The 20,096-nt window shown below is 39.1% G+C and overlaps 1 protein-coding gene across 2 annotated transcripts in view; it reads right to left on the bottom strand.

The window, feature by feature from the left end:
• The window catches only part of DENND6A (DENN domain containing 6A), a 50,329-nt gene that overhangs the window by 24,933 nt on the left and 5,300 nt on the right, over positions 1–20,096 (bottom strand). For both annotated transcript variants that reach the window (XM_054729953.1, XM_054729954.1), the window contains exons 2-5: positions 14,920–14,958; positions 14,776–14,818; positions 4,109–4,221; positions 1,315–1,395 (exon numbers count right to left, since the gene is read on the bottom strand). In XM_054729953.1, coding sequence (XP_054585928.1) covers positions 1,315–1,395; positions 4,109–4,221; positions 14,776–14,818; positions 14,920–14,958 — 276 coding nt within the window. The remainder of the gene's footprint in view (positions 1–1,314; positions 1,396–4,108; positions 4,222–14,775; positions 14,819–14,919; positions 14,959–20,096) is intronic.

Consider the following 20,096-nt stretch of genomic DNA (forward strand, 5'->3'; position numbering starts at 1 on the left):
AAGGCTTTTACAGTATATGGTTAAAAGGAAACATAAAACTATAATCGCAGAATACAAAAAGTTTTAACCTTATTACTACACTTTAAGAGCATAAAAAGCACATTGACAGATTTCCTTCTTTCCAGGAAAAAGAATTTCCTATAAACAGACTAACATCATGGATAATTTCTAAAGTCTAGCTACTACTATCATTAGCAAAACAATATCAGGAATTAGCTAGATAAATTATTCCTAATAAGGAAAGAGCAAATTGTGATACTTTTTCAAACTAAGACCTATAACTGTTATATTTTATTTTTTATTGAGTTCATTGGGATGACATTGGTTAATCAAATTAAGTGGGTTTCAGGGATACAATTCTATAAACACATCATCTGTATACTGTATTGTGTGCTCACCACCCCAAGTTTCCTTCCATTACCACTTATTCACCCTTATCCTCTCCTATCTCCCCCCAATATTTTAGAGTTCAATGGTCATAGCCACATACTTAGAAATTGTGGCTTTACAGTTTAATCACTTCAGATACAGATTATGTTGATCTTATTTTTTAAATCTATTTTTCTTGAAAATTATTTTTTACTTTTCCATCCAGCATCAATTACTGGTCAGGGCATACTCTGGTTACAAAAGGTAAAGGTGCGTTCCATTAGCTGGGACTGACTTGAAATCAACTGATTTTTTTTTTTTTTAAGAAAGTAAAAGATTGTACATTTACAGTAAAAACTATGCCTAGATGTTGCTAACGTATATTTACTGACTCATCAAAAAAGTATTAGTTGTAACTATATTATAATCTGTTTATTCTTTCCCTTATTCTAAAACGGAAAAATTAAGTAGATTCTGCCTGTGGCTCAACTGGTTGGGTGTCATCCCGTGGACCAGGAGGTTGCTGGTCAGGGGCACTTGCCCAGGTTGCAGCTTGATCCCCCATAGGGGGCCTTACAGGAGGCAGCTGATCAATATTGTGCTCTCACATCGATGTTTCTCTCCCTCTCCCTTCCTATCTCTAAAAAATCAATAAACTATTTTTAAAAATTAAGCAGATTCTTCTGGCTTTTGACAGTTTCATAAAAAACTGTAACTTATTGTCAGGAATATAGTACAGAGATAGCATAAAGGTGAAATTCAATTGCAGATAAAAATCTAGGAACATATGTCTATAATCTAAAAAATACACAAAGATAAAATATAAATTTTAGTATGTTTAAAAATAAGATATCAAAGACTTTAAAGACTATTCATTCTGCTGGTTTCTATCTTTCTAACCATATTATAAAAATATTTTTCTATTATAGTGTATCTGAATATTACCTTTTGAAAATAGCCTCTTTTTAGAGTTTTGTCTCGAACTTGTCGGAAATACACATATCCATAAAAATAAGCAGGATCCTTCTATGAAAGAAGTGACAAATGAAAAATATAAATATGTGTAGCCATCCTTTAATATTAACATTAGGTTCATTTATAAACCCGAACGGAGTCATGAGGTATACACAAAGAACTAGTTATGCTTTTCCACCAACACAAACAACAATCATGACAGTAATAGCCAGATAAAAACCTGCTAACTTGCCCAAAGATGAAATAATCATTAATAAAGTCATATTTCCCCCTATAACTTACTGTTTATGCTCTTTATTCATAGCTATACTAGTTAAAGGGAGTTATGAACAATTAAATTGTTCTTCCCCAATGCTTTGTATAATCTTTTAAATCCTGCCTATACTTTTGCATTAGGGGCCAGTCTTAGTAAAATGAAGTGTCCTAATGTAAAATTTAGAGAGAGGCAGAAACCGGTTTGGCTCAGTGGATAGAGCGTCGGCCTGTGGACTCAAGGGTCCCGGGTTCGATTCCGGTCAAGGGCATGTACCTTAGTTGCGGGCACATCCCCAATGGGGGGTGTGCAGGAGGCAGCTGATCGATGTTTCTCTCTCATCGATGTTTCTAACTCTCTATCCCTCTCTCTTCCTCTCTGTAAAAAATCAATAAAATATATAAAAAAAATAAAATAAAATAAAAAATAAATAAATAAAATAGAGAGAGAAAACAAAAGGAGTTAAATGCCAATCTGAATCTTATGTAGCCAGTAATGTTTTTACCCAATAATAATGAAACATTGGAATGTTTATCAACATACAATTAGGAAGGTAATTACATTCCAAAAAACGTAGGAAGTTTTGACATCCTAATGGAATAAATTTTGGTCTGGTTCCTCATTTGATATTTTTTAAACAAATACTTATCAACTGACCACATACTTTGAACAAGGCATTGTGTTAGAGAAGATAGAAAGATGCATAAGACACAGTTCCTAAAGGATATCATAATCTAAGAGGGATAAGGAAAGTACAAAAATGACCATTATGGAATAGGAGGGCAGGTACCATGAAGAAAGCACAAAGTGTTACGAAGAGGTCAAGGGGGAAGAGATTATCTCTGACTATACAGATCAGTAAAGATTTCATGGAGACATCTAGTTTTGAATTGGGCAATGAAGGATGGATATGTTTAAACAAAGACAAAGACATTCCAGGTTTAGGAGTTCCAGCAAAAACATACAGAAAAATCCAAGCTATCCCAGAATAAAACCAAGATAAAAGTAGTTTATTTAGGCTAAAATATGGCACATGTATAGAAAGGGTAATAAGTTGGAAACTAGAAAGGTAAAGGCCTTATTTTGGAAGGTCCAGAAAGTGAGGACAAGAAAACAGTACTATCATTAGCTCTTTATTTATTAAATAATAGGTAGTCATTTTAGATTTTATTTATTTTTAGATAATACATATTTACATTTTAGTGGGAACACTGTGTAAGATACATTGCGTTGGAATATCTTTGGGCAAGTTTCATATCCTCAGTAGCCCTTAATTCCCTCATCTGCAAAAGGAATGCTCTCAGAACACTACAGAGATTAATGAGATAATATATGCTTACTGATACAGTGAACCTAGAACATAAAAAGGTCTAATAAATGTCGTGATTATTATCATCAGTTGAAAGAATATGTTAATAGTGAAAGCAGAAGGTCATGGAAAGGAATAGATAGCTACAAGAGACATTTCAAAGGTAATACCTTTGGCTAACTGGGAGAGGGTTCCTGTCATTAGTGAAACCAGTTAGGTATACTGTAAATGCTGATTTTAGGCAAACTATGTAAAGTTCATATTGGATGTGCTGATAGGACACATAGATGGAAATGTTCCTCACACAGAGATGCAAGTGTGGGTACAAAACAGAAATGTATGCTCTGGAATAATCGGAATTGTTAACATTATTTTTAATAAACAATAATTTTAAAACAAAGCTCATTAAAATATCAAAAAGGGAATTATAATTCTATATCATAAAGTAGGTAGGGATTACCACAGGGAATCTTTAACTCTGGGTGATATTTACTGGTATAATACTACCCTATCTCCACATCTAAACAAGAAGTTATTTCCCAGCTGGTGTGGCTCAGTGGTTGAAGGTCAACCTTTAAACCAGGAAGTCATGGTTCGATTCCTGGTTAGGGCACATATCGGGGTTGCAGGCTCGATCCCCAGTGAAGGGTGTGCAGGAGGTAGCCAATCAATGATTCTCTCTCATTAGTGATGTTTCTCTCTCTCCCCCTTCCTCTCTAAAATCAATAAGAATAAAACTTAAAATAAAATTTTAAACCAGGAGTTATTGCCGGGTGGCTCAGTTGGTTGTTCAATCAATCCTTAGTCAGGGCCAGTACGGGAAGCAACTGATTGATGTTTCTCTCTCACATCGGTTTCTCTCTCTCTCCTTCCTCCCTCTAAAATTAATGAACATATCCTCGAGTGAGGATTAAATATAATAATAATAATAAAATAAACAAGGATTTATTAACAAATGAAAGAAAATTACTTCAGCATTCTAATCAATTTCTATAACTCCCAATGGGCATTACATTTCAAGAACAGTAACTTTATAAAGTCTCTTTCACTCACATATTGAATCTATATGAATCAGATTCAGGAAATTCAGCAGTGTGATATAACAACAAAACAAAAGCAAAATGTTTATGAATGCTATAAGAAGTAACTGAGTTTTAAAGTTTCCTCTCACACAGACATTCTTTTATTACTACTTTTCCAACCTTTAAGTAAACTGGTAAATCTTTGTCAAATTGATCCAGGAAACAATGCAGTGACACCCTCCTCCCAGAAGATTGTCGAAATCTAAAACAGAACTGGGTATCTCCAAGACAACCTAATGAAAACAAAAATGAATAAATTTAGGATAGCACAGCATAACATTTACTTATCCAGTTTCATCAAATGTTAGAGTGGCAGAGGTCCTAGCAATCATTTAAATCCATTCTATCGTGTTTTAGAGAAGACAAAAGAGATCCTGACAGTTCAAGTGACTTGCTCAAAGCTATCTTCACTGGTTAGAGGCAAAGTCATTAGCAAAACATGCATCTTAAGTCCTGCATTATTTTTCCTATTCCATTTTCCCTATGGAATTAAAAGTATTTAAAACTAGAGGCCAGTGCATGAAATCATGCAGGAAGGGTCCATAGGTCTAGCCTCCTGCGATAAGGGCTATCTTCTGCCCATTCGCCAGTCCCCAGGCCAAATGCGGCCTCCGCAGCCAGGCTCTCAGGCCATTGGGATCACCAGCTCATTCCTAGCTGCTCTGGGGCTCAGGCCTGCGGGAAAGCAGGTGCGGGCGACTTCACCTCCATGTGCATGTGCCAGGCCAGCTGCTGATGGACCGCACTGCCCGTTCGGGGCCACTCACGCCGCCGGTGCTGCTGCTGGCGCTTAAAGTGCTGACAGAAGCTGTGGGTGCGCCTGCGACCTACCCGCCTTGGCATGAGCAGCCTCAAGCGGGCAGCGCACTCCATCAGCGGCTGGCCCTGCGCACACGCATGGAGATGAAGTCGCCGGTGCCTGCTTTCCTGCAGGCCTGAGTCCCCGAGCAGCTGGGGATGAATTAGTGATCCCAATGGCCTGACAGCCAGCCCGGTCCTCCCGCCACCCACCCCAATTCCCCCGTTCACCATCACTGATCCATCAGAGCCTGCAGGCTGGGGGCAGGGACCAAGAGGTCAGCCATTCAGCTCACTCACCAGTCCCCAGTCCCGCCCCACCGCCGCTCGCGTGCCAGGAGGGGGGGGGGGGGGAGAGGGACAAAGAGGTGGTAAATGGCCCCTCATGACGACTAGTCGAGCGGTCATTCCGGTCGTGATGCTTATGGCCTCTGGCCTTTTATTATATAGGTTGTTTGCATGTAATGCAGACTCACAAGCATAATAATGAGCAAAAGAAGCCAAATACAAAATAATACATAGTTCAAATCCAATTGTTTAAAAAAAAAAGCAGGCAAGCCTGGCCAGTGTGGCTCAGTGGTTGTGTCGACCCATGATGAACCAGGAGGTCATGGTTGAATTCCCGGTCAGCGCACATGCCCAGGCTCAATCCCCAGTGTGGGGCATGCAGGAGGCAGCCGATCAATGATTCTCTCTCATCATTGATGTTTCTCTCTCTCTCTCCCTTCTTCTCTGAAATAAATAAAAATATTTATTTTTAAAAAGCAGGCAAGATTATAGACTTTAGAGATGCATGGTTGGGTGATCCTACCTAATAATAGACAAATATGCAAATTGACCATACCTCCGACACACCCACAAGCCACGCCCACTATCCAATCAGAGTGAGTATGCAAATTAACCCAACCAAGATGGCTACAGCCACAGAGAGCAAGGTTTCCTAGGTAACAGAGGAAGCCAAGCTTTCCGCCTGCCCTTGCCAGGCCTAAGCCTCCACTCAAGCTACAAAGTTTCAATTATAGAAGGTAAACAAATTCAAACAGAAATGGCGGCAGAATGGAGCTTGAGAGAGCAGGCCAGGGTTGCCCCCGGCAACAGGGGAAGCAAAGCTTTCCGCACACCCTGGCAGGGCCCACCCGCTTAAGGAAACAAAGTTTCAATTATAACCCCAACAGAAATGGCTGCCGGCCTCGGAGGGAGCCCCAGGCTTGGCTCTGCTCCAGGCTACAAAGTTTCAATTGTAGAAGGAAAATAAATTCCAGATAGCAGAGCCTCCTCTTGGGTTGCCAGGGGGCATGGCCGGCCTGCAAACCACCATAGGCCCCTTGCTCAGGCCGCCCCACGCCCCAAGGGAACCCCACCCTGATCAGGGACACCCTTCAGGGCAAACCAGCTGGCCCCCACCCCTGTACCAGGCCTCTATCCTATCTAATAAAAGAGTAATATGCAGATTGATCATCACTGCAACACACAATATAGCTGCCCCCATGTGGTCAAAGATCCTGCCCCAATGTGGACACAAGTTGGCCACCACAAGATGGCCAGCTGGAGAGGGCAGTTGGGAGGCACCCGGCCTACAAGGGAGGGCAGTTGAGAAGGACCAGGCCTGCAAGGGAGGGCAGTTGGAGGTGATCAACCCTGCAGGAGAGGGCAGTTAGGGGTGACCAGGCTGGCAGAAACGGTTAGGGGCAATCAGGAAGGCAGGCAGACAAGCAGTTGGGAGCCAGCAGTCCTGAATTGTGAGAGGGATCCCAGATTGGAGAGGGTACAGGCTGGGCTGAGGGACAACCCTCCCCCTCCGTGCACGAATTTCGTGCACCGGGCCTCTAGTAAAACTATAAAGAAGCAAGAAACTTATTACTGTAAGAATCAGGGTAGTGGTTACTTTTGAAAGGGGAGGGAAACAGTGTTTGGAGGAGACATAAGGGGTTTTTGAAGTACTGGCAAAGTTGTATTTCTTGACCTTGTATGTGTTTTATATTTCACAATGAGAATTTTTTTAAAAAGGCATAATACAGCCAAGTCAGGAAGAGCTCAAGTAATAAACTTACTATTTTAATTAAGAATAACTTTTTAATCTTTAATCATTTTAGGAAACCTCTTAAAACATGTAAACGTTATAACTAAAATGTCAGGTAATAATTACAAAAAACTGAATATTCTAAAAAGTCAGATGAAGTAACCTGTCACTCAAATTTTTCCCAGTTACTATATTTAAAATTAATAGGATTACGTTAAATATGAAATGTGCTCAAGATTTTATTATTACTTATTATTATGCACAGAAGTACTTTAGCACATGAAGTTCTTAACAAAGGAAATAGAAACTTTGTAATATGTTTAAGTTTTCTTTCTAAAGAAAATACACTTTATTATAATTCCTTATGAAGTTAAAAACAGAGGCAGGCCCCTCTAAATAAAGAATTATAAAACTAAGGACCATTCCATTAAAAATCAAATAATCTCAAACACTGAGAATTTAACATAACAAATAGAATCCTCAAATGGCATTCCCACTTCTAACATGCAGTCCTCCTACAGTCACAGTTATAGAGATTATATTAGCTTCTGAATTCTCAGGTGGAGAAAGATAACCCATGTGATATTTTGAGTAGCAAAAACTGATCATTGCTCTTAACTTTCTGGTTGATCTTCTCTCCAATGTATAAATTTACTATTCCTGATCTTTGGGGGAGCACCTTGTTTATCTGCATTATTTCCATACTTATTCTTACAAGAGCTGGATGGCGGGGACAGCACAGGGCACAGGTACTGCAATTTCAAGAGTGGAGAACATTGACATAAAGATGATTTCACACATAAAAAGACGATCCCCTGAACCTCAACTCTAATGTTACAATCAGAAGGATGATATCGAAACTTGATATTATGAAAATCCGAGGTTAACAGGACACTGATCTCCCAGAAATACTACTTCAAGGGCCATAAATAGATCATTTTCAATTGCAGTTGACTTGACACTGGCCAGGAACAAAGAAGGGCTGCATTGTACATACACTGGTGTTCTCCAGGGCAAGTCCAAATCAAATTAAAAAGGAAGTACAGCCCTCCTAACACCAGAAAAACCTTCATCTGACCAGAGCACCAATATGTTTTTTAAAAAGCAACTCAGTGCCCTGACCAGTGTGGCTCAGTTGGTTGGAGCGTTGTCCCATACATCAAAAGGTTGTGGGTTCGATTCCCAGACGAGGCAAATACCTAGGTTGCAGGTACACTGAGAAGTACACACTAATTTCTCTGAGATCGTGATAATATAGATCGGGAAAATGCAATGGATTTTAAGAAAGAGATATTATAGCATCTAGAAAATGTAAAAAATGCTAAGCTTTGTGGAAGGGAAGTAATGAAGCTCCCATAGCCTTAAATTCCTACCCACCTGGTTCCATTTCCAAATCATGCTGTGAGAACTTTCCAGCTGCACCCAAAAGCTATACAGAATTGGTCAGGAGGCAAGTTTACCAGGTCAAAAAGGCTTTAATAGTGTCCTTATGAACTGAGGTAAATGGTTCCTATTTTATTTTCAGTGATCTGCCCATTCACATATGAAAGATTACTAAAGAAATATCAACTACTGCTCTAGTCCGTTTGGCTCAGTGGATAGAGCGTCAGCCTGCGGACTGAAGGGTCCTGGGTTCTATTCCAGTTGAGTGCACATACCTCTCAAAGTGTAGTCCACAGACTGATGCCAGTATATAAATCTTGCTACTGATCCATGATGAATTGAATATCCAAACTGAGAATAAGTATTTAGGAACTCTTACAGAAATTTGATATTGTCATGACAAATCTGGACTTCATTTTTCTAAAAATTTATTTAAACTGCATTTTATAAAAACATTGGTCCACTAGATTGGAAATTTTTTAAAAACCCAACTGGCTGCCCTAGCTGGTTTGGCTCAATGGATAGAGCGTCAGGTCATGAACTGAAGGGTCGTGGGTTTAATTCCAGTCAAGGTCACACACCTCAGTTTCAGGCTCAATCCCCAGGCTGGTTGGGGCGCGTGCAGGAGGCAACCAATCCAAGATTCTCTTTCACACCGATGTTTCTCTCTCTGTGTCCCTACCCTGCCCTTTCACTCTCGCTCTAAAAAGCAAAAACAAACAAACAAACAAAAAACACAAAAAACACCCTGGGACAGAACCAAGATGGTGGTGTAGGTAAATACCAATACTCACTGCCTCCAACAACCACATCAAAATTACAACTAAAATACAGAACCCATCATTCAGAACCTCCTGAAATATGGCTGAATGGAAGTCCTACAACTACATAAGTAAAGAAGAAAGCACATTGAGACTGGCAGGAGGGACAGAGGTGCGGAACAGGCTGGTCTGGCACCCACATGTGTCATTTTTTTAATTGGGAGGTATATCGTGGCTGTGGGGGCCTCCCGTGAGAAGAGATCCCAGCCCTATATCCGACCCACAGCCCAGGGTTCCAGAGCTGGGGAGAGAAGTCCCCGTACCTTCCGGCTGTAAAAACCAGTGGGGATTGGGACTGAATGACACAGAGGCTGCTGGAAACCCAGGCAGTTCCTCTTAAAATGCTGGCACACAAACTTACACAGACTCACTCCCTCAATGCTGGGGCAGCGGTTTGGGGGGATCCAGGGACATATTGGGAGGACTGGATTGTCTAGCATCAGAGCAAGAACTCAGGGGTGGCTTTCTCCCAGACAGAGGTGCTCACAGGGGTCACTGTTCTTATGCTGAGACCTTTCTTATCGCAGACCTGACTGGCAGCCATATCAGAGTTTCCATCAAGCTGGCTCAAATTGTTTATTCCTCCCTCGTGATTCCCTGAGACCCCCCACCCCATCCAATCTGCACCCCACCCAAGCTGTTTGCAGCAGTTTTTTCATATGTATGGTCTGTCCTGGCTCAGGCTTCAAACTTTCCTAAAATATCTCAAACAAGCAGCAGCTGGAGTCAGGGTGCCCCACATCTATCAATAAGAGGCCCCAGATAAGGCACTAGCACCAGCCTGCCTTGTTTCACCTTTCCTGGGCACTTGCAAGGCCATACAAGTAGCAGCTATCAGTAGATAGCTCTGTAGTTCCTGCTGGGTGACCCCAGGCAGTGGCTGACTTTGCACCTCCCAGGAGGCCCCAAGCCAGTGTACCCGGTGAACAGCTTCAGACCATATCAGATTATAACTCTACACATCCATAAGCAACACACTCAAAGAGCAGACTCAGTGAGCACCAAAGCCCCACTGAAGCAAGTCCTGCTCCATAGGGCTGTCTCCTGCACAGCAGCTCTTCCACTATAGTCACAGCTGGTCCTCACAGCCAACTGGCCTGGGGGCCAATTCCTCCCAGTGACCCCAACAGCAATCAAGGTTCAACTACAAGACTGTGCACACAGACCACACAGGGGTGCACCTAGAGTGCCCAGCTCAGGTGACTGGGGAGGCTGAGTCACTGGGCCCCACAGGACACCTACTACACAAGGCACTCTACTCATTCCAGGAAACATAACAGCTCTACTTAATGCATAGAAACAAATACAGGGAAGCAGCCAAAATGCAGAGACAAAGAAACATGTCACAAATGAAATAACGGAAGAAATCTCAAAAAAAAAAAAGAACTAAATGAAATGGAAACAAGCAAACTACTAGATACTGAGTTCAAAACAATAGTTATAAGGTTTCTCAATTACCTTAATGAGAACTTCAAGGAACTTAGTAAGACAAAGATCTTAGTGAGAACATCAAAGACATGAAAAAGCACTAGTCAGAAATTAAGCATATACTAACTGAAAAAAAGAATAATTTACAGGAATTCAACAGTAGAGTAGAGGATTTCTAGAATATGAGAAAGCAAAAACACCCAATTAGGAGAGTGAAAAGAAAAAAGTATCCAAAAATATAAAGACAGTGAAAGGAGCCTCTGGGACAACTTCAAGTGTACCAACATCCCCATTATAAGGGTGCCAGAGGAGTAGAGAGACAGCAAGAATTGAAAACCTATTTAAAGAAATGACAGAAAACTTCCCCTACCTAGTGGAAGAAATCTTACCTAATAATAGACAAACATATAAACTGACCATACCTCTGCTACGCCCACAGCCAATAACGAGTATGCAAATTAACCCAACAGAGATGGCGGGTTAATTTGCATATGCAGGCACGGAGCAGCCGGGAGGGGCAGGATGCCTGCTATGAGAGGGAGGGGGGCGGTGGAGGGAGCTACAGGAGCGGTGTGCTGGCTGGGAGCGAGATCTTGCAGGCTCCTGGGCGGCCCGGGAGTGAGGACTTGCAGGCTCCTGGGCAGCCCGGGAGCAAGGACTTGCAGGCTCCTGGGCGGCCAGGAGTGAAGCCAGGGGAAGGAAGGCCTATTCTTGCATGATTATCATGCAATGGGCCTTTAGTAGACTTATAAGTCCAGGAAGCACAGAGAGTCCCAAACAAGAGGAACCCAAAGAGGCCTACTTTAATCATAACTAAAGTGCCAAGGGTTGAAAACAAAGAGAGAATCTTAAAAGCAGCAAGAGAAAAGCAGTTAGTTACCTCCAAGGGAGCACCCATATCACTGTCAGCTGATTTCTCAACAGAAATTTTGCAGGCCAGAAGGGAGTGGCAAGAAATATTCAAAGTGATGAATAGCAAGGACCTACAACCAAGATTACATTACCCAGCAAAGTTCTCATTTTAAAACTGAGGGTCAGATAAAGAGCTTCACAGACAAGAAAACGCTGAAGGAATTCATCACCACCAAACCAGTATTACATGAAATGTTGAAGGGCATTCTTTAAGAAGAGGATGATGATAAAGAAGAGGAGGAGGAGGTGAAGGAGAAGGAAGAAGATAAAAAATATGAACAATAAAATGCTAATGAATACATATCTATCAGCAATTGAATCTAAAAATCAAAATAAACAAAAAAGGAATCTAATGAACAAAATAAACTGATGAATAAAATAGAACCAGAGACATGGAAACATGGAACAGACCGATGAATCTCAGAAGAAAAGGGGGAGGGGGCAGAAAGAGATTAACCAAAGATGTTATATGCACACTAGAGGCCCGGTGCACGACATTCTTACACTGGGGGAGGGGGGTCCCTCAGCCCGGCCTGCGCCCTCTTACAGTCCAGGACCCCTCGGTGAGCATCCCCCAAGGGGTCCTTAGCGCTGCCATGGAGGTGGGAGAGGCTCCCGCCACTGCGCTCGACAATGTGAGCCCCACTTCTGGCTGAGCGGCCCCCCTGTGGGAGTGCATTGACCACCAGGGGGCAGCTCCTGCTTTGAGCATCTGTCCCCTGATGGTAAGTGCGCATCATAGCGGCCGGTCGTTCCACCGCTTGGTCGATTTGCATATTGGGGTTTTATTATATAAGATATGTACTACCTATGGGCATAGACAATAAGGGTGGTAAAGGTATGGGACCGGGCAGGAACGGGTGGAGGGGGGCAATCAGGGGGAAAAAAGGGGACATCTGTAATTCTCTCAACAATGAAGATTTTTTTAGAAAAGAAAACCCAACTGGCCTTTTAACACAGATAGTGTGAGAAGCATTGCTTTAAGGACTAGGAAGTGTAAAGCACATGACAATGTCCCTGCTATTTATAGAGAAAAAATCTGCTGAGACAAATATTGTCTGCATATTTAATCTATCCAGAGCAAGGATTAATCCTTCGCTTAAATTCATCATTATTTGAAACTTTCTCTACTATTGCTGACTTTTCTCTCTGGACATGTTTAAAATATAGTGGTTATAGTCCTTGGCTACCCATTATAGTTTAAACCTTAGGAACACTTGTATCTAGACAATGTTAATGGTAAACAATAAGGAGGAAAAATAAAATCTGACAAATATTTATAAAAGAGTAGGCATACTTCAAATGTAGGCTCCTAAAGATAAAAACCATTCAAATGGAACAAGAAATCAAAACCTAAAAACAAACCAATTTCTAAAGACATGAAATCTAGAGTGTATGTGTGGGTACGGGATGGAGGAAGTAGAGGATTGGCAAATCATTCTATCGGGAATTCCCAAAGCATTCTTTTTTCCTATTCAGCATACCAAAGTCTAAATGTTTTATTTTTTAAAGTGTGCACCCTGGAGCCCTGACCAGGTGGCTGCATTGGTTGGAGTGTATTCCCATACACCAAAAAGTTGAGGCTTTGATTTCCAATCAGGGCACATAAGCTTGATTGCAGGTTCTATCCCTGGTCAGGGTGCATTTGGGAGACAACCAATCAATATTTCCTTCTCTCTCTCCCTCCTCTAAATCTATAAAAACATATCCTTGGGTGAGGATTACAAAAAAGTGTGCATCATGGAAACGAACCCTACGCTTTCCTAAAGACTGCTCTACTGTGCCTAGATTTCCTTTCATAACAATAAAAGCTATTTTGGGAAAAATTAAATCCATTTCAAAGTTGGCACAGTAATCCCAACTTCCATTTAATAAAACACTTAAGTGAAACAAACTCTTTGGATAATCACAACTGAGAACACTGATCTTAAATACACATAAAACTCACAATCTTTTGGTGTCTCGAGTAATATTCATCTGTTAAGAGAGCAAACTGTCTGTTTTTAAGATCTCTTGTCAATTTTACTTCTAAGTGCCAATCATAGTTTGAATAAAATAAACCACACTTCATTTGATGTAGAGCTTATTAAAAAGGTTTTATAAAACATCAGTAGGTCACTCAAATGCCTGAAATACTGATCAAATTCTGATTTACACATATTTATACTGAGTTTAACTTCCAGTAAGAAAATGAGGTATGGAAAGACCTATTACAAAATTAGAAATGAAAAGGCTATCTGAACACCATATAATTAACTCGATGCTCATGTAGAGATATGAAAAAGAAAGAAAGCCATGAAAACCAACTATTATCTGAAAGAGAAGAAAGTGTAGTAGAACCTGCTAGAACTCCAATCACATAATCAGCTCATCCTGCAATCCATACAACTCAGCTTACCCTGAGTCCTGCAAGTTCAATCCAACATTTACTACATTCAGAATTACATGTGTGGACTTTGTAGGCAAAACTTAATAAAAGATTCTGATAATTCCAAGTCAGAACAAATGCCCTACTAGGATCTCTCAAAGGCATCTTTTTATTTTATTTTTTACAAAATAGCACTTCTCTTTTACATATGTCATGAAAGCTCAGTTCCAAATATATAGGAAAAACTCTGGAAGCATTTATAAGGAAAGGAAAAAAAATTAAATGTCAAATCTCCCAAATCAGATTAATTAAACTAAATTAACAGAATATTAGAAGTAACCTCAAAAGAAAAGGAAACTGGAGTGTCTTTGCTTCATATAGGGTTGTCTAACTGTGTGTGGTCTAAGAAGTTGAAAGCTCTGGTCATTATAAGCCTGAAAAGCTGTTTTAAAAGTGAAACACGAGAAGTAACTTGAAAGATTTCAACAATTAGAGAGAGTTTGAGAGATCAGCAAAATCATGTTAAAATAATAGCAAACACTTATATGGTGTTTTCTACACACCAGACACTATTCCAAATACTTTCCATATATTAACTCACATATTGGGTGAAAATAATTGATGGTCATGGTTTATAACCAGATTCACCTGTTGTGTTGGGTTTTATTTAACTCAGTGCTTTTACATAGTTCTTGGCAAGCTCTCAAACTCTAAACTAAAAGTAAACTACTTATTATAAATCCCCAAACAAAACAAACAAAAACAAAAGAAAAAAATCCCCAAACATACCAATGTTGCTGATTTTCAATCTCTTCCCTATTTCAACAGTTTATTTTTCCTGGATGTTTTACCTCATTATAGTTATTTTAAAAGTTGAACCAACTATAATCAACAAGACATGACTAGACATCATAAAGCTAGGAATCTAAATCACTGACCTGTTAGGCTGCAACAGCTGGCATTCTAATATGCTGTTTCAATCAATTTTCACATATTAAAGTAAAATCAGTATTCTTAGTATAAAATTCAACAGAAACACCACATGAAAAATAGTTACCTGAATTTGAATCTGGAAAAGACAAATAGCAAATATTGGTTTTCTGAAAAAGAAAACAAAAGCTATATATGTTGACACACAACACACACCAATAAAAATAAAAAATTACAACAGTAAACTATACAGAGCAATATTTTTACTTACTTCTTTATCAGTAAGTTTGGAATGCTGAGGATAAATTACCTAGGAGAAAAAGAGTTAAATTTTATACATAAATATATTGAGTGTATATTATAAACATTAGTAGGTACTTTTAAAATACTAGTTGGCTATTGTCAAATAGTTTCAAGAAATAGTTCACAAACTTGAACAATGAAACATGTGAGAAATTGGGAGAATTGAGTAGAACTTATATTAGGCCAAAAAAACAACACCTTTTTGATTCAAAGTTATCTCTAAAAGATTGGTGAAATCTTGAGTTATCAAGAATAATTTACTAACTGAATTACCAATAACTCAAAGCTTAATGAGTCTTTTCTTTGGAAGCCTAAAACCTAAAGAGAAATTGATCTATCAGTTGGTATCTACTTCAAGCAAGAATAATTTTCAATTGATTCCAAAAAGTAGCATAAATTACTAACTTCTTATTAAAAGAAAAATGAAAAGGAAAAAATAATTATCTGCAGTTTAAGAAATTTCAAAGTCCATCTCTCACCATAAAACCTATCCCACTTCCCTCCAATTTCTTTAAATAATCATTCCATTTTCCTAGATAGGTCGTTTTAGTGTCTGCAGTAATCAAAGCCACCTTCTGAGGGAAAATCATAGCCCCAGCAAAGGAAGGAAGACTAGCTACTGTGGGAACCAACACTAGTAAACACCAGATCCAAGGGCACCCACCCTACAAGCCAATTATCTGCCTGAATCTGGCTGGGTGTGAAAATACTGCCCATAAGAGTATCAGGGCTCCAGTGGACTAATCCAGATTCTCTTGGGAATGTGAAGAAGAGATGGGATTAGGAGCAGCAGGTTAGCTGGAGGCTGACAACAAAAAGGAGAGAAAACAATACAAAGAGTAGCTAAATTATGTTAATGTTGGGTTGCTAATGTGGGAATCCATGACTTCCACTTCTGGAAAATCCATGAGTTCTTCCATTCCCCAGAGCTGCTGAGAGCCTGAAAATCTTCCCTTTCCAGAAATAACATATAGTAATATCATATTATAAACCATATTAAAGTAGATTCACATATTTATTTCATTTATTTAGTTCTTACTATCATAGACAAGGCCAGTAGTGGTATCTCCATTTTACATATAAGAAAACTAAGGTAAAAAAAAAATATATGGGGAGAATTAATACTTAATGAGCAACTTCTGGAGTTTTTAATTTTCACAACCCTGTCAATACTCCCCCCATCTTTACCAAAGAGGGAACAAGTTCAAAGTAGTTAAATAACTCTCCCAAAACTTATCTATGTAGTAAGTGCCAGAGCTAGGACTTGAATTTAAGTTTGATTCCAAAGTATACAAGCCACCATTCCTCACTGCTCTTATAGTAGTGATCATTAACATGCAATCACAGCCCTCAATCCAGGTCTATGGGAGGGTCTACAGAGCTAGTAGATTACATGAAAACCACCCACCATTCCTGAAACAGAGAATAGCATATTCTCTCTACTTACCCTGCTTTGTATTCCATGTACTGCCCAACTTTACTTAATCTTTGTCTCCACAATTCATGAAGTCAAGAACTGGTCTTTTTTGTTCACCACTCTATCTTGACGCCCAGAACAATCTCTGCTACACAGTAGACACTAAAGTATATGTCTTCCATCAGTGGATATACCTTCAAGTTAAGTCTATTCAACTAAGTATTTTATATGTAATTCATTATGTGTAGATACATTTCCCTTGAGACTATTTTACTTTGTTCCCTTTAAAGCAGAAATGGGATGCTTAAAACCTATTTAGCCATATTTTATGAAAATCTCATTGCATTTAAGTTACCCTGGAGTTTTCTGGTCTAAAACATATTGGTAAGCTTAGTGACCTATAATAGCTTAATTTTAGCCTCTAAAATAAGTTTTATGTAAGTGCCCTTCAGATTTTTATTTCCTGCGATTAAAATATCCACTCATGGATAGAGCGTCAGCCTGTGGACTGAAAGGTCCCAGGTTCGATTCCGGTCAAGGGCATGTACCTTGGTTGCAGGCACATCCCCAGTAGGGGGTGTGCAGGAGGCAGCTGATCGATGCTTCTCTCTCATCGATGTTTCTAGCTCTCTATCCCTCTCCCTTCCTCTCTGTAAAAAATCAATAAAATATATTTTAAAAAAAAAATAAATAAAATAAAATATCCACTCAAAAGTAAATACACAGTTTCTTTTTCCTTTCTTTTACATAATCACAGTGGTTCTTTTGGACTTTGGTTTCCTATGGTTTAAATATCAGCATGACAATGTAGAAAAAGATGTCGGTATGTTTTACCTATATAAGAGTACCTTAAATATATACAACATGTGTATATATGTCTATGTATGTGTATATTATAAGAAGTTTATATAGCTATATATATTTAAGTAAGCTAGAAGGATATAAGAACTATATAAGCTATCAAAAACTGGTTGTAGCCGAAACCCGTTTGGCTCAGTGGGTGGAGCGTCGGCCCACGGACTCAAGAGTCCCAGGTTCGATTCCGGTCAAGGGCATATACCTTGGTTGCGGGCACATCCCCAGTGGGGGGTGTGCAAGAGGCAGCTGATCGATGTTTCTCTCTCATCGATGTTTCTAGCTCTCTATCCCTCTCTCTTCCTCTCTGTAAAAAATGAATAAAATATATTTTTAAAAAAAACAACTGGTTGTACCTTTTAAAAACTGGTTGTACTAGACCAGTGGTCGGCAAACTGGTTGTACTAGACCAGTGTTCGGCAAACTGCGGCTCTATTGAATAATGAGTTTGCCGACTACTGAACTAGACTCTCGATTCCAATAATTACACGATGTTGTTGTTCCTTGTGATTAAGCCCCTATCCCAGTGGTCGGCAAACAGTGGCTCGTGAGCCACAGTTTGCCGACCACTGTACTAGACTATTAAACAGAATTCTAGAAATTCATTTCAATGTACTCTTTTAGGGCTACCCAGTATTTTATTTTGAAACAGATATATTATTCTAAAAGTAACAGTGTATTATTATATGCTATAGAATTCCAAATGTCCACTCTGTACTTAATAGAAAAGTTCATACTTGATTTGATTTTAAAAACCTCAATTAAACTCCCTATCTAAAAAAAAGAAAAGTAACCATTGTCAAGTAGCTTGAACTGCACAAATGTCAGTTACTAGAATTATTTTCTATGTATATACTTTATTTCTTGGGGGGTGGGTTTAAATATAAATTTGGGCAATCACAGTTTAGTCAGTTAGCTCCTGACACCTATAAGGAAATTAATCGACTATCGTTTAGCCCCAGTATCTGGAGATGCCTCTCGCTTGAAGTTTTCTTTCTCCACAGCTCAAGCCCAGGCATCTCTGTCCCCCAGGCCACTTGTATTCCTGGGAGGCATCAAAGGGGGACACAGAGCGTCAGCTAATGTCATCCTTGTTCTGTTACCTATGATAAGATAGCCCATGTTATAACAAATAAGAGAAAGATGGCCAGGTAATAAAAAAAAAAGTTTTATTTCATAGAATTACTATTAAGGCCTAAAAATGATGACATAGCATATATCTTTTACATTATGATAAAACAGGAAAACATGTGCCCCAGAAAAAAATGCATACGTACTGAAAAACAGTATTATAAACTGTTTTAAATGGGGCTAGTCTCTTTAAAGATATGTCTACTTGCCACTTGCCCTGGATACCCTAACATTTCCACCTCAGTAGGGGAGTAATCATATATTGTTGATGAAAATGTGAAAATGCAGCCATAGTGGATAACAATTTAGTAAACATAGTTACCATATGACCCAGCAATTTCACTCTTAGGTATATATCCAAGAGAAGTGACAACATGTTCATACAAAAACTTGTGAATGACTGTTCAAAACAGCATTATTCATAATAACCAAAAAAGTAGAAATAATCCTTATTTCCATCGAATGATAAACAGATAAACAAAATGTGATATAGTACATCCATACTCACTGTTAAATGGTCTACCCTCCCTGCTAGATTGATATAAAATTCAACCATAGAAAGGAATGAAGTACTAAATACATACAATGTGAATGAACCTTGAAAACATTATACTAAGTGAAAGAAGCCAGACACACAATATCCATTCTTATGAAATGTACAGAACAACAGAATCAGAAACAGAAAGTGAATTAGTGGTTGCTAGGGGCTGACAGGGAAAAGGTAATGAGTCATAACTGAAAGAAGATAAGGGAAATTTCTGGGGCAGTGATAATAGCCAGGGTTTTTTTAATCCCATGGTAGTGTCATGGTATGTTCACTTTATAAAAATTCATTAAACTACAGATGTAGGATTTGTGTACTTTTCTATATGTTATACTTAAATTAAAATATTTATTTAGTTATTTTTAAAGTAGAAAAAATGACATCACAGTATTAGGACAGGCTGGGCCTCAGTCTAAGATTCCAGCTCTCTCAAGATTGAAGGTAAATTATGTCACAGAAAAAGCTTGATCAATTTGAATATGAAATGGACAGTGAAGCATTTCTCTCAAAAAAGAATAAAGTTTATATGTAATTGTCCATGTTTTACATCAGGCATCTTAGTAAATACAAAAACATAAAGTACTTGTGAAAGGACTAACTGGACAAGAGAATGTCCCAGATTATCTCCAGATTGGGATTATACAATTTCATAACAGAATTAGAGATCAGTAACACCAAAGAAGCCTTTGTAAAATCTGGGAGCCTAAGAAGCTCAAGAGGACACTAAGGCTTTAATTCTCAAATCACAGAACTATGAAGTGCTACTGGTTCACAAGGGAACTTAAAGGCTATTATTAGTACCTTGAATATCCTCCTATCAAAGTACTCACTGTTAAATAGCCTACCTTCCCAGCTAAATTGCTGCCTGATGAAGAGGGAATGATCAAGGCTTTATCTCTAGAACATATCAGTGCCCAATAAATACCTGCTGAACAGATGGCTCAATGAGACAGTACAGCAACATACAATTACACATAACACCCATTTCAATTAAAAGAGTAAACTTGCTGATGATCAAATACTGGGGCTACGGATCACTCAGTTAAAGAGTGAAAGAAACAACCCTTCACATGTCTTTATCCTTCTCAGAAAAATAAACAGAAACTGCTAAGATAAAGAAAATTGGTCACTACTCCAGGCTCCACCCTGCTTAGAGGATAAGGGGGAACAGGCAATGACTCAAAAAAGCAGAAGTTGC

The sequence above is a fragment of the Eptesicus fuscus genome, chromosome 18 (assembly GCF_027574615.1).
Source record: "Eptesicus fuscus isolate TK198812 chromosome 18, DD_ASM_mEF_20220401, whole genome shotgun sequence".
In the NCBI taxonomy this organism is placed as follows: Eukaryota; Metazoa; Chordata; class Mammalia; order Chiroptera; family Vespertilionidae; genus Eptesicus; species Eptesicus fuscus.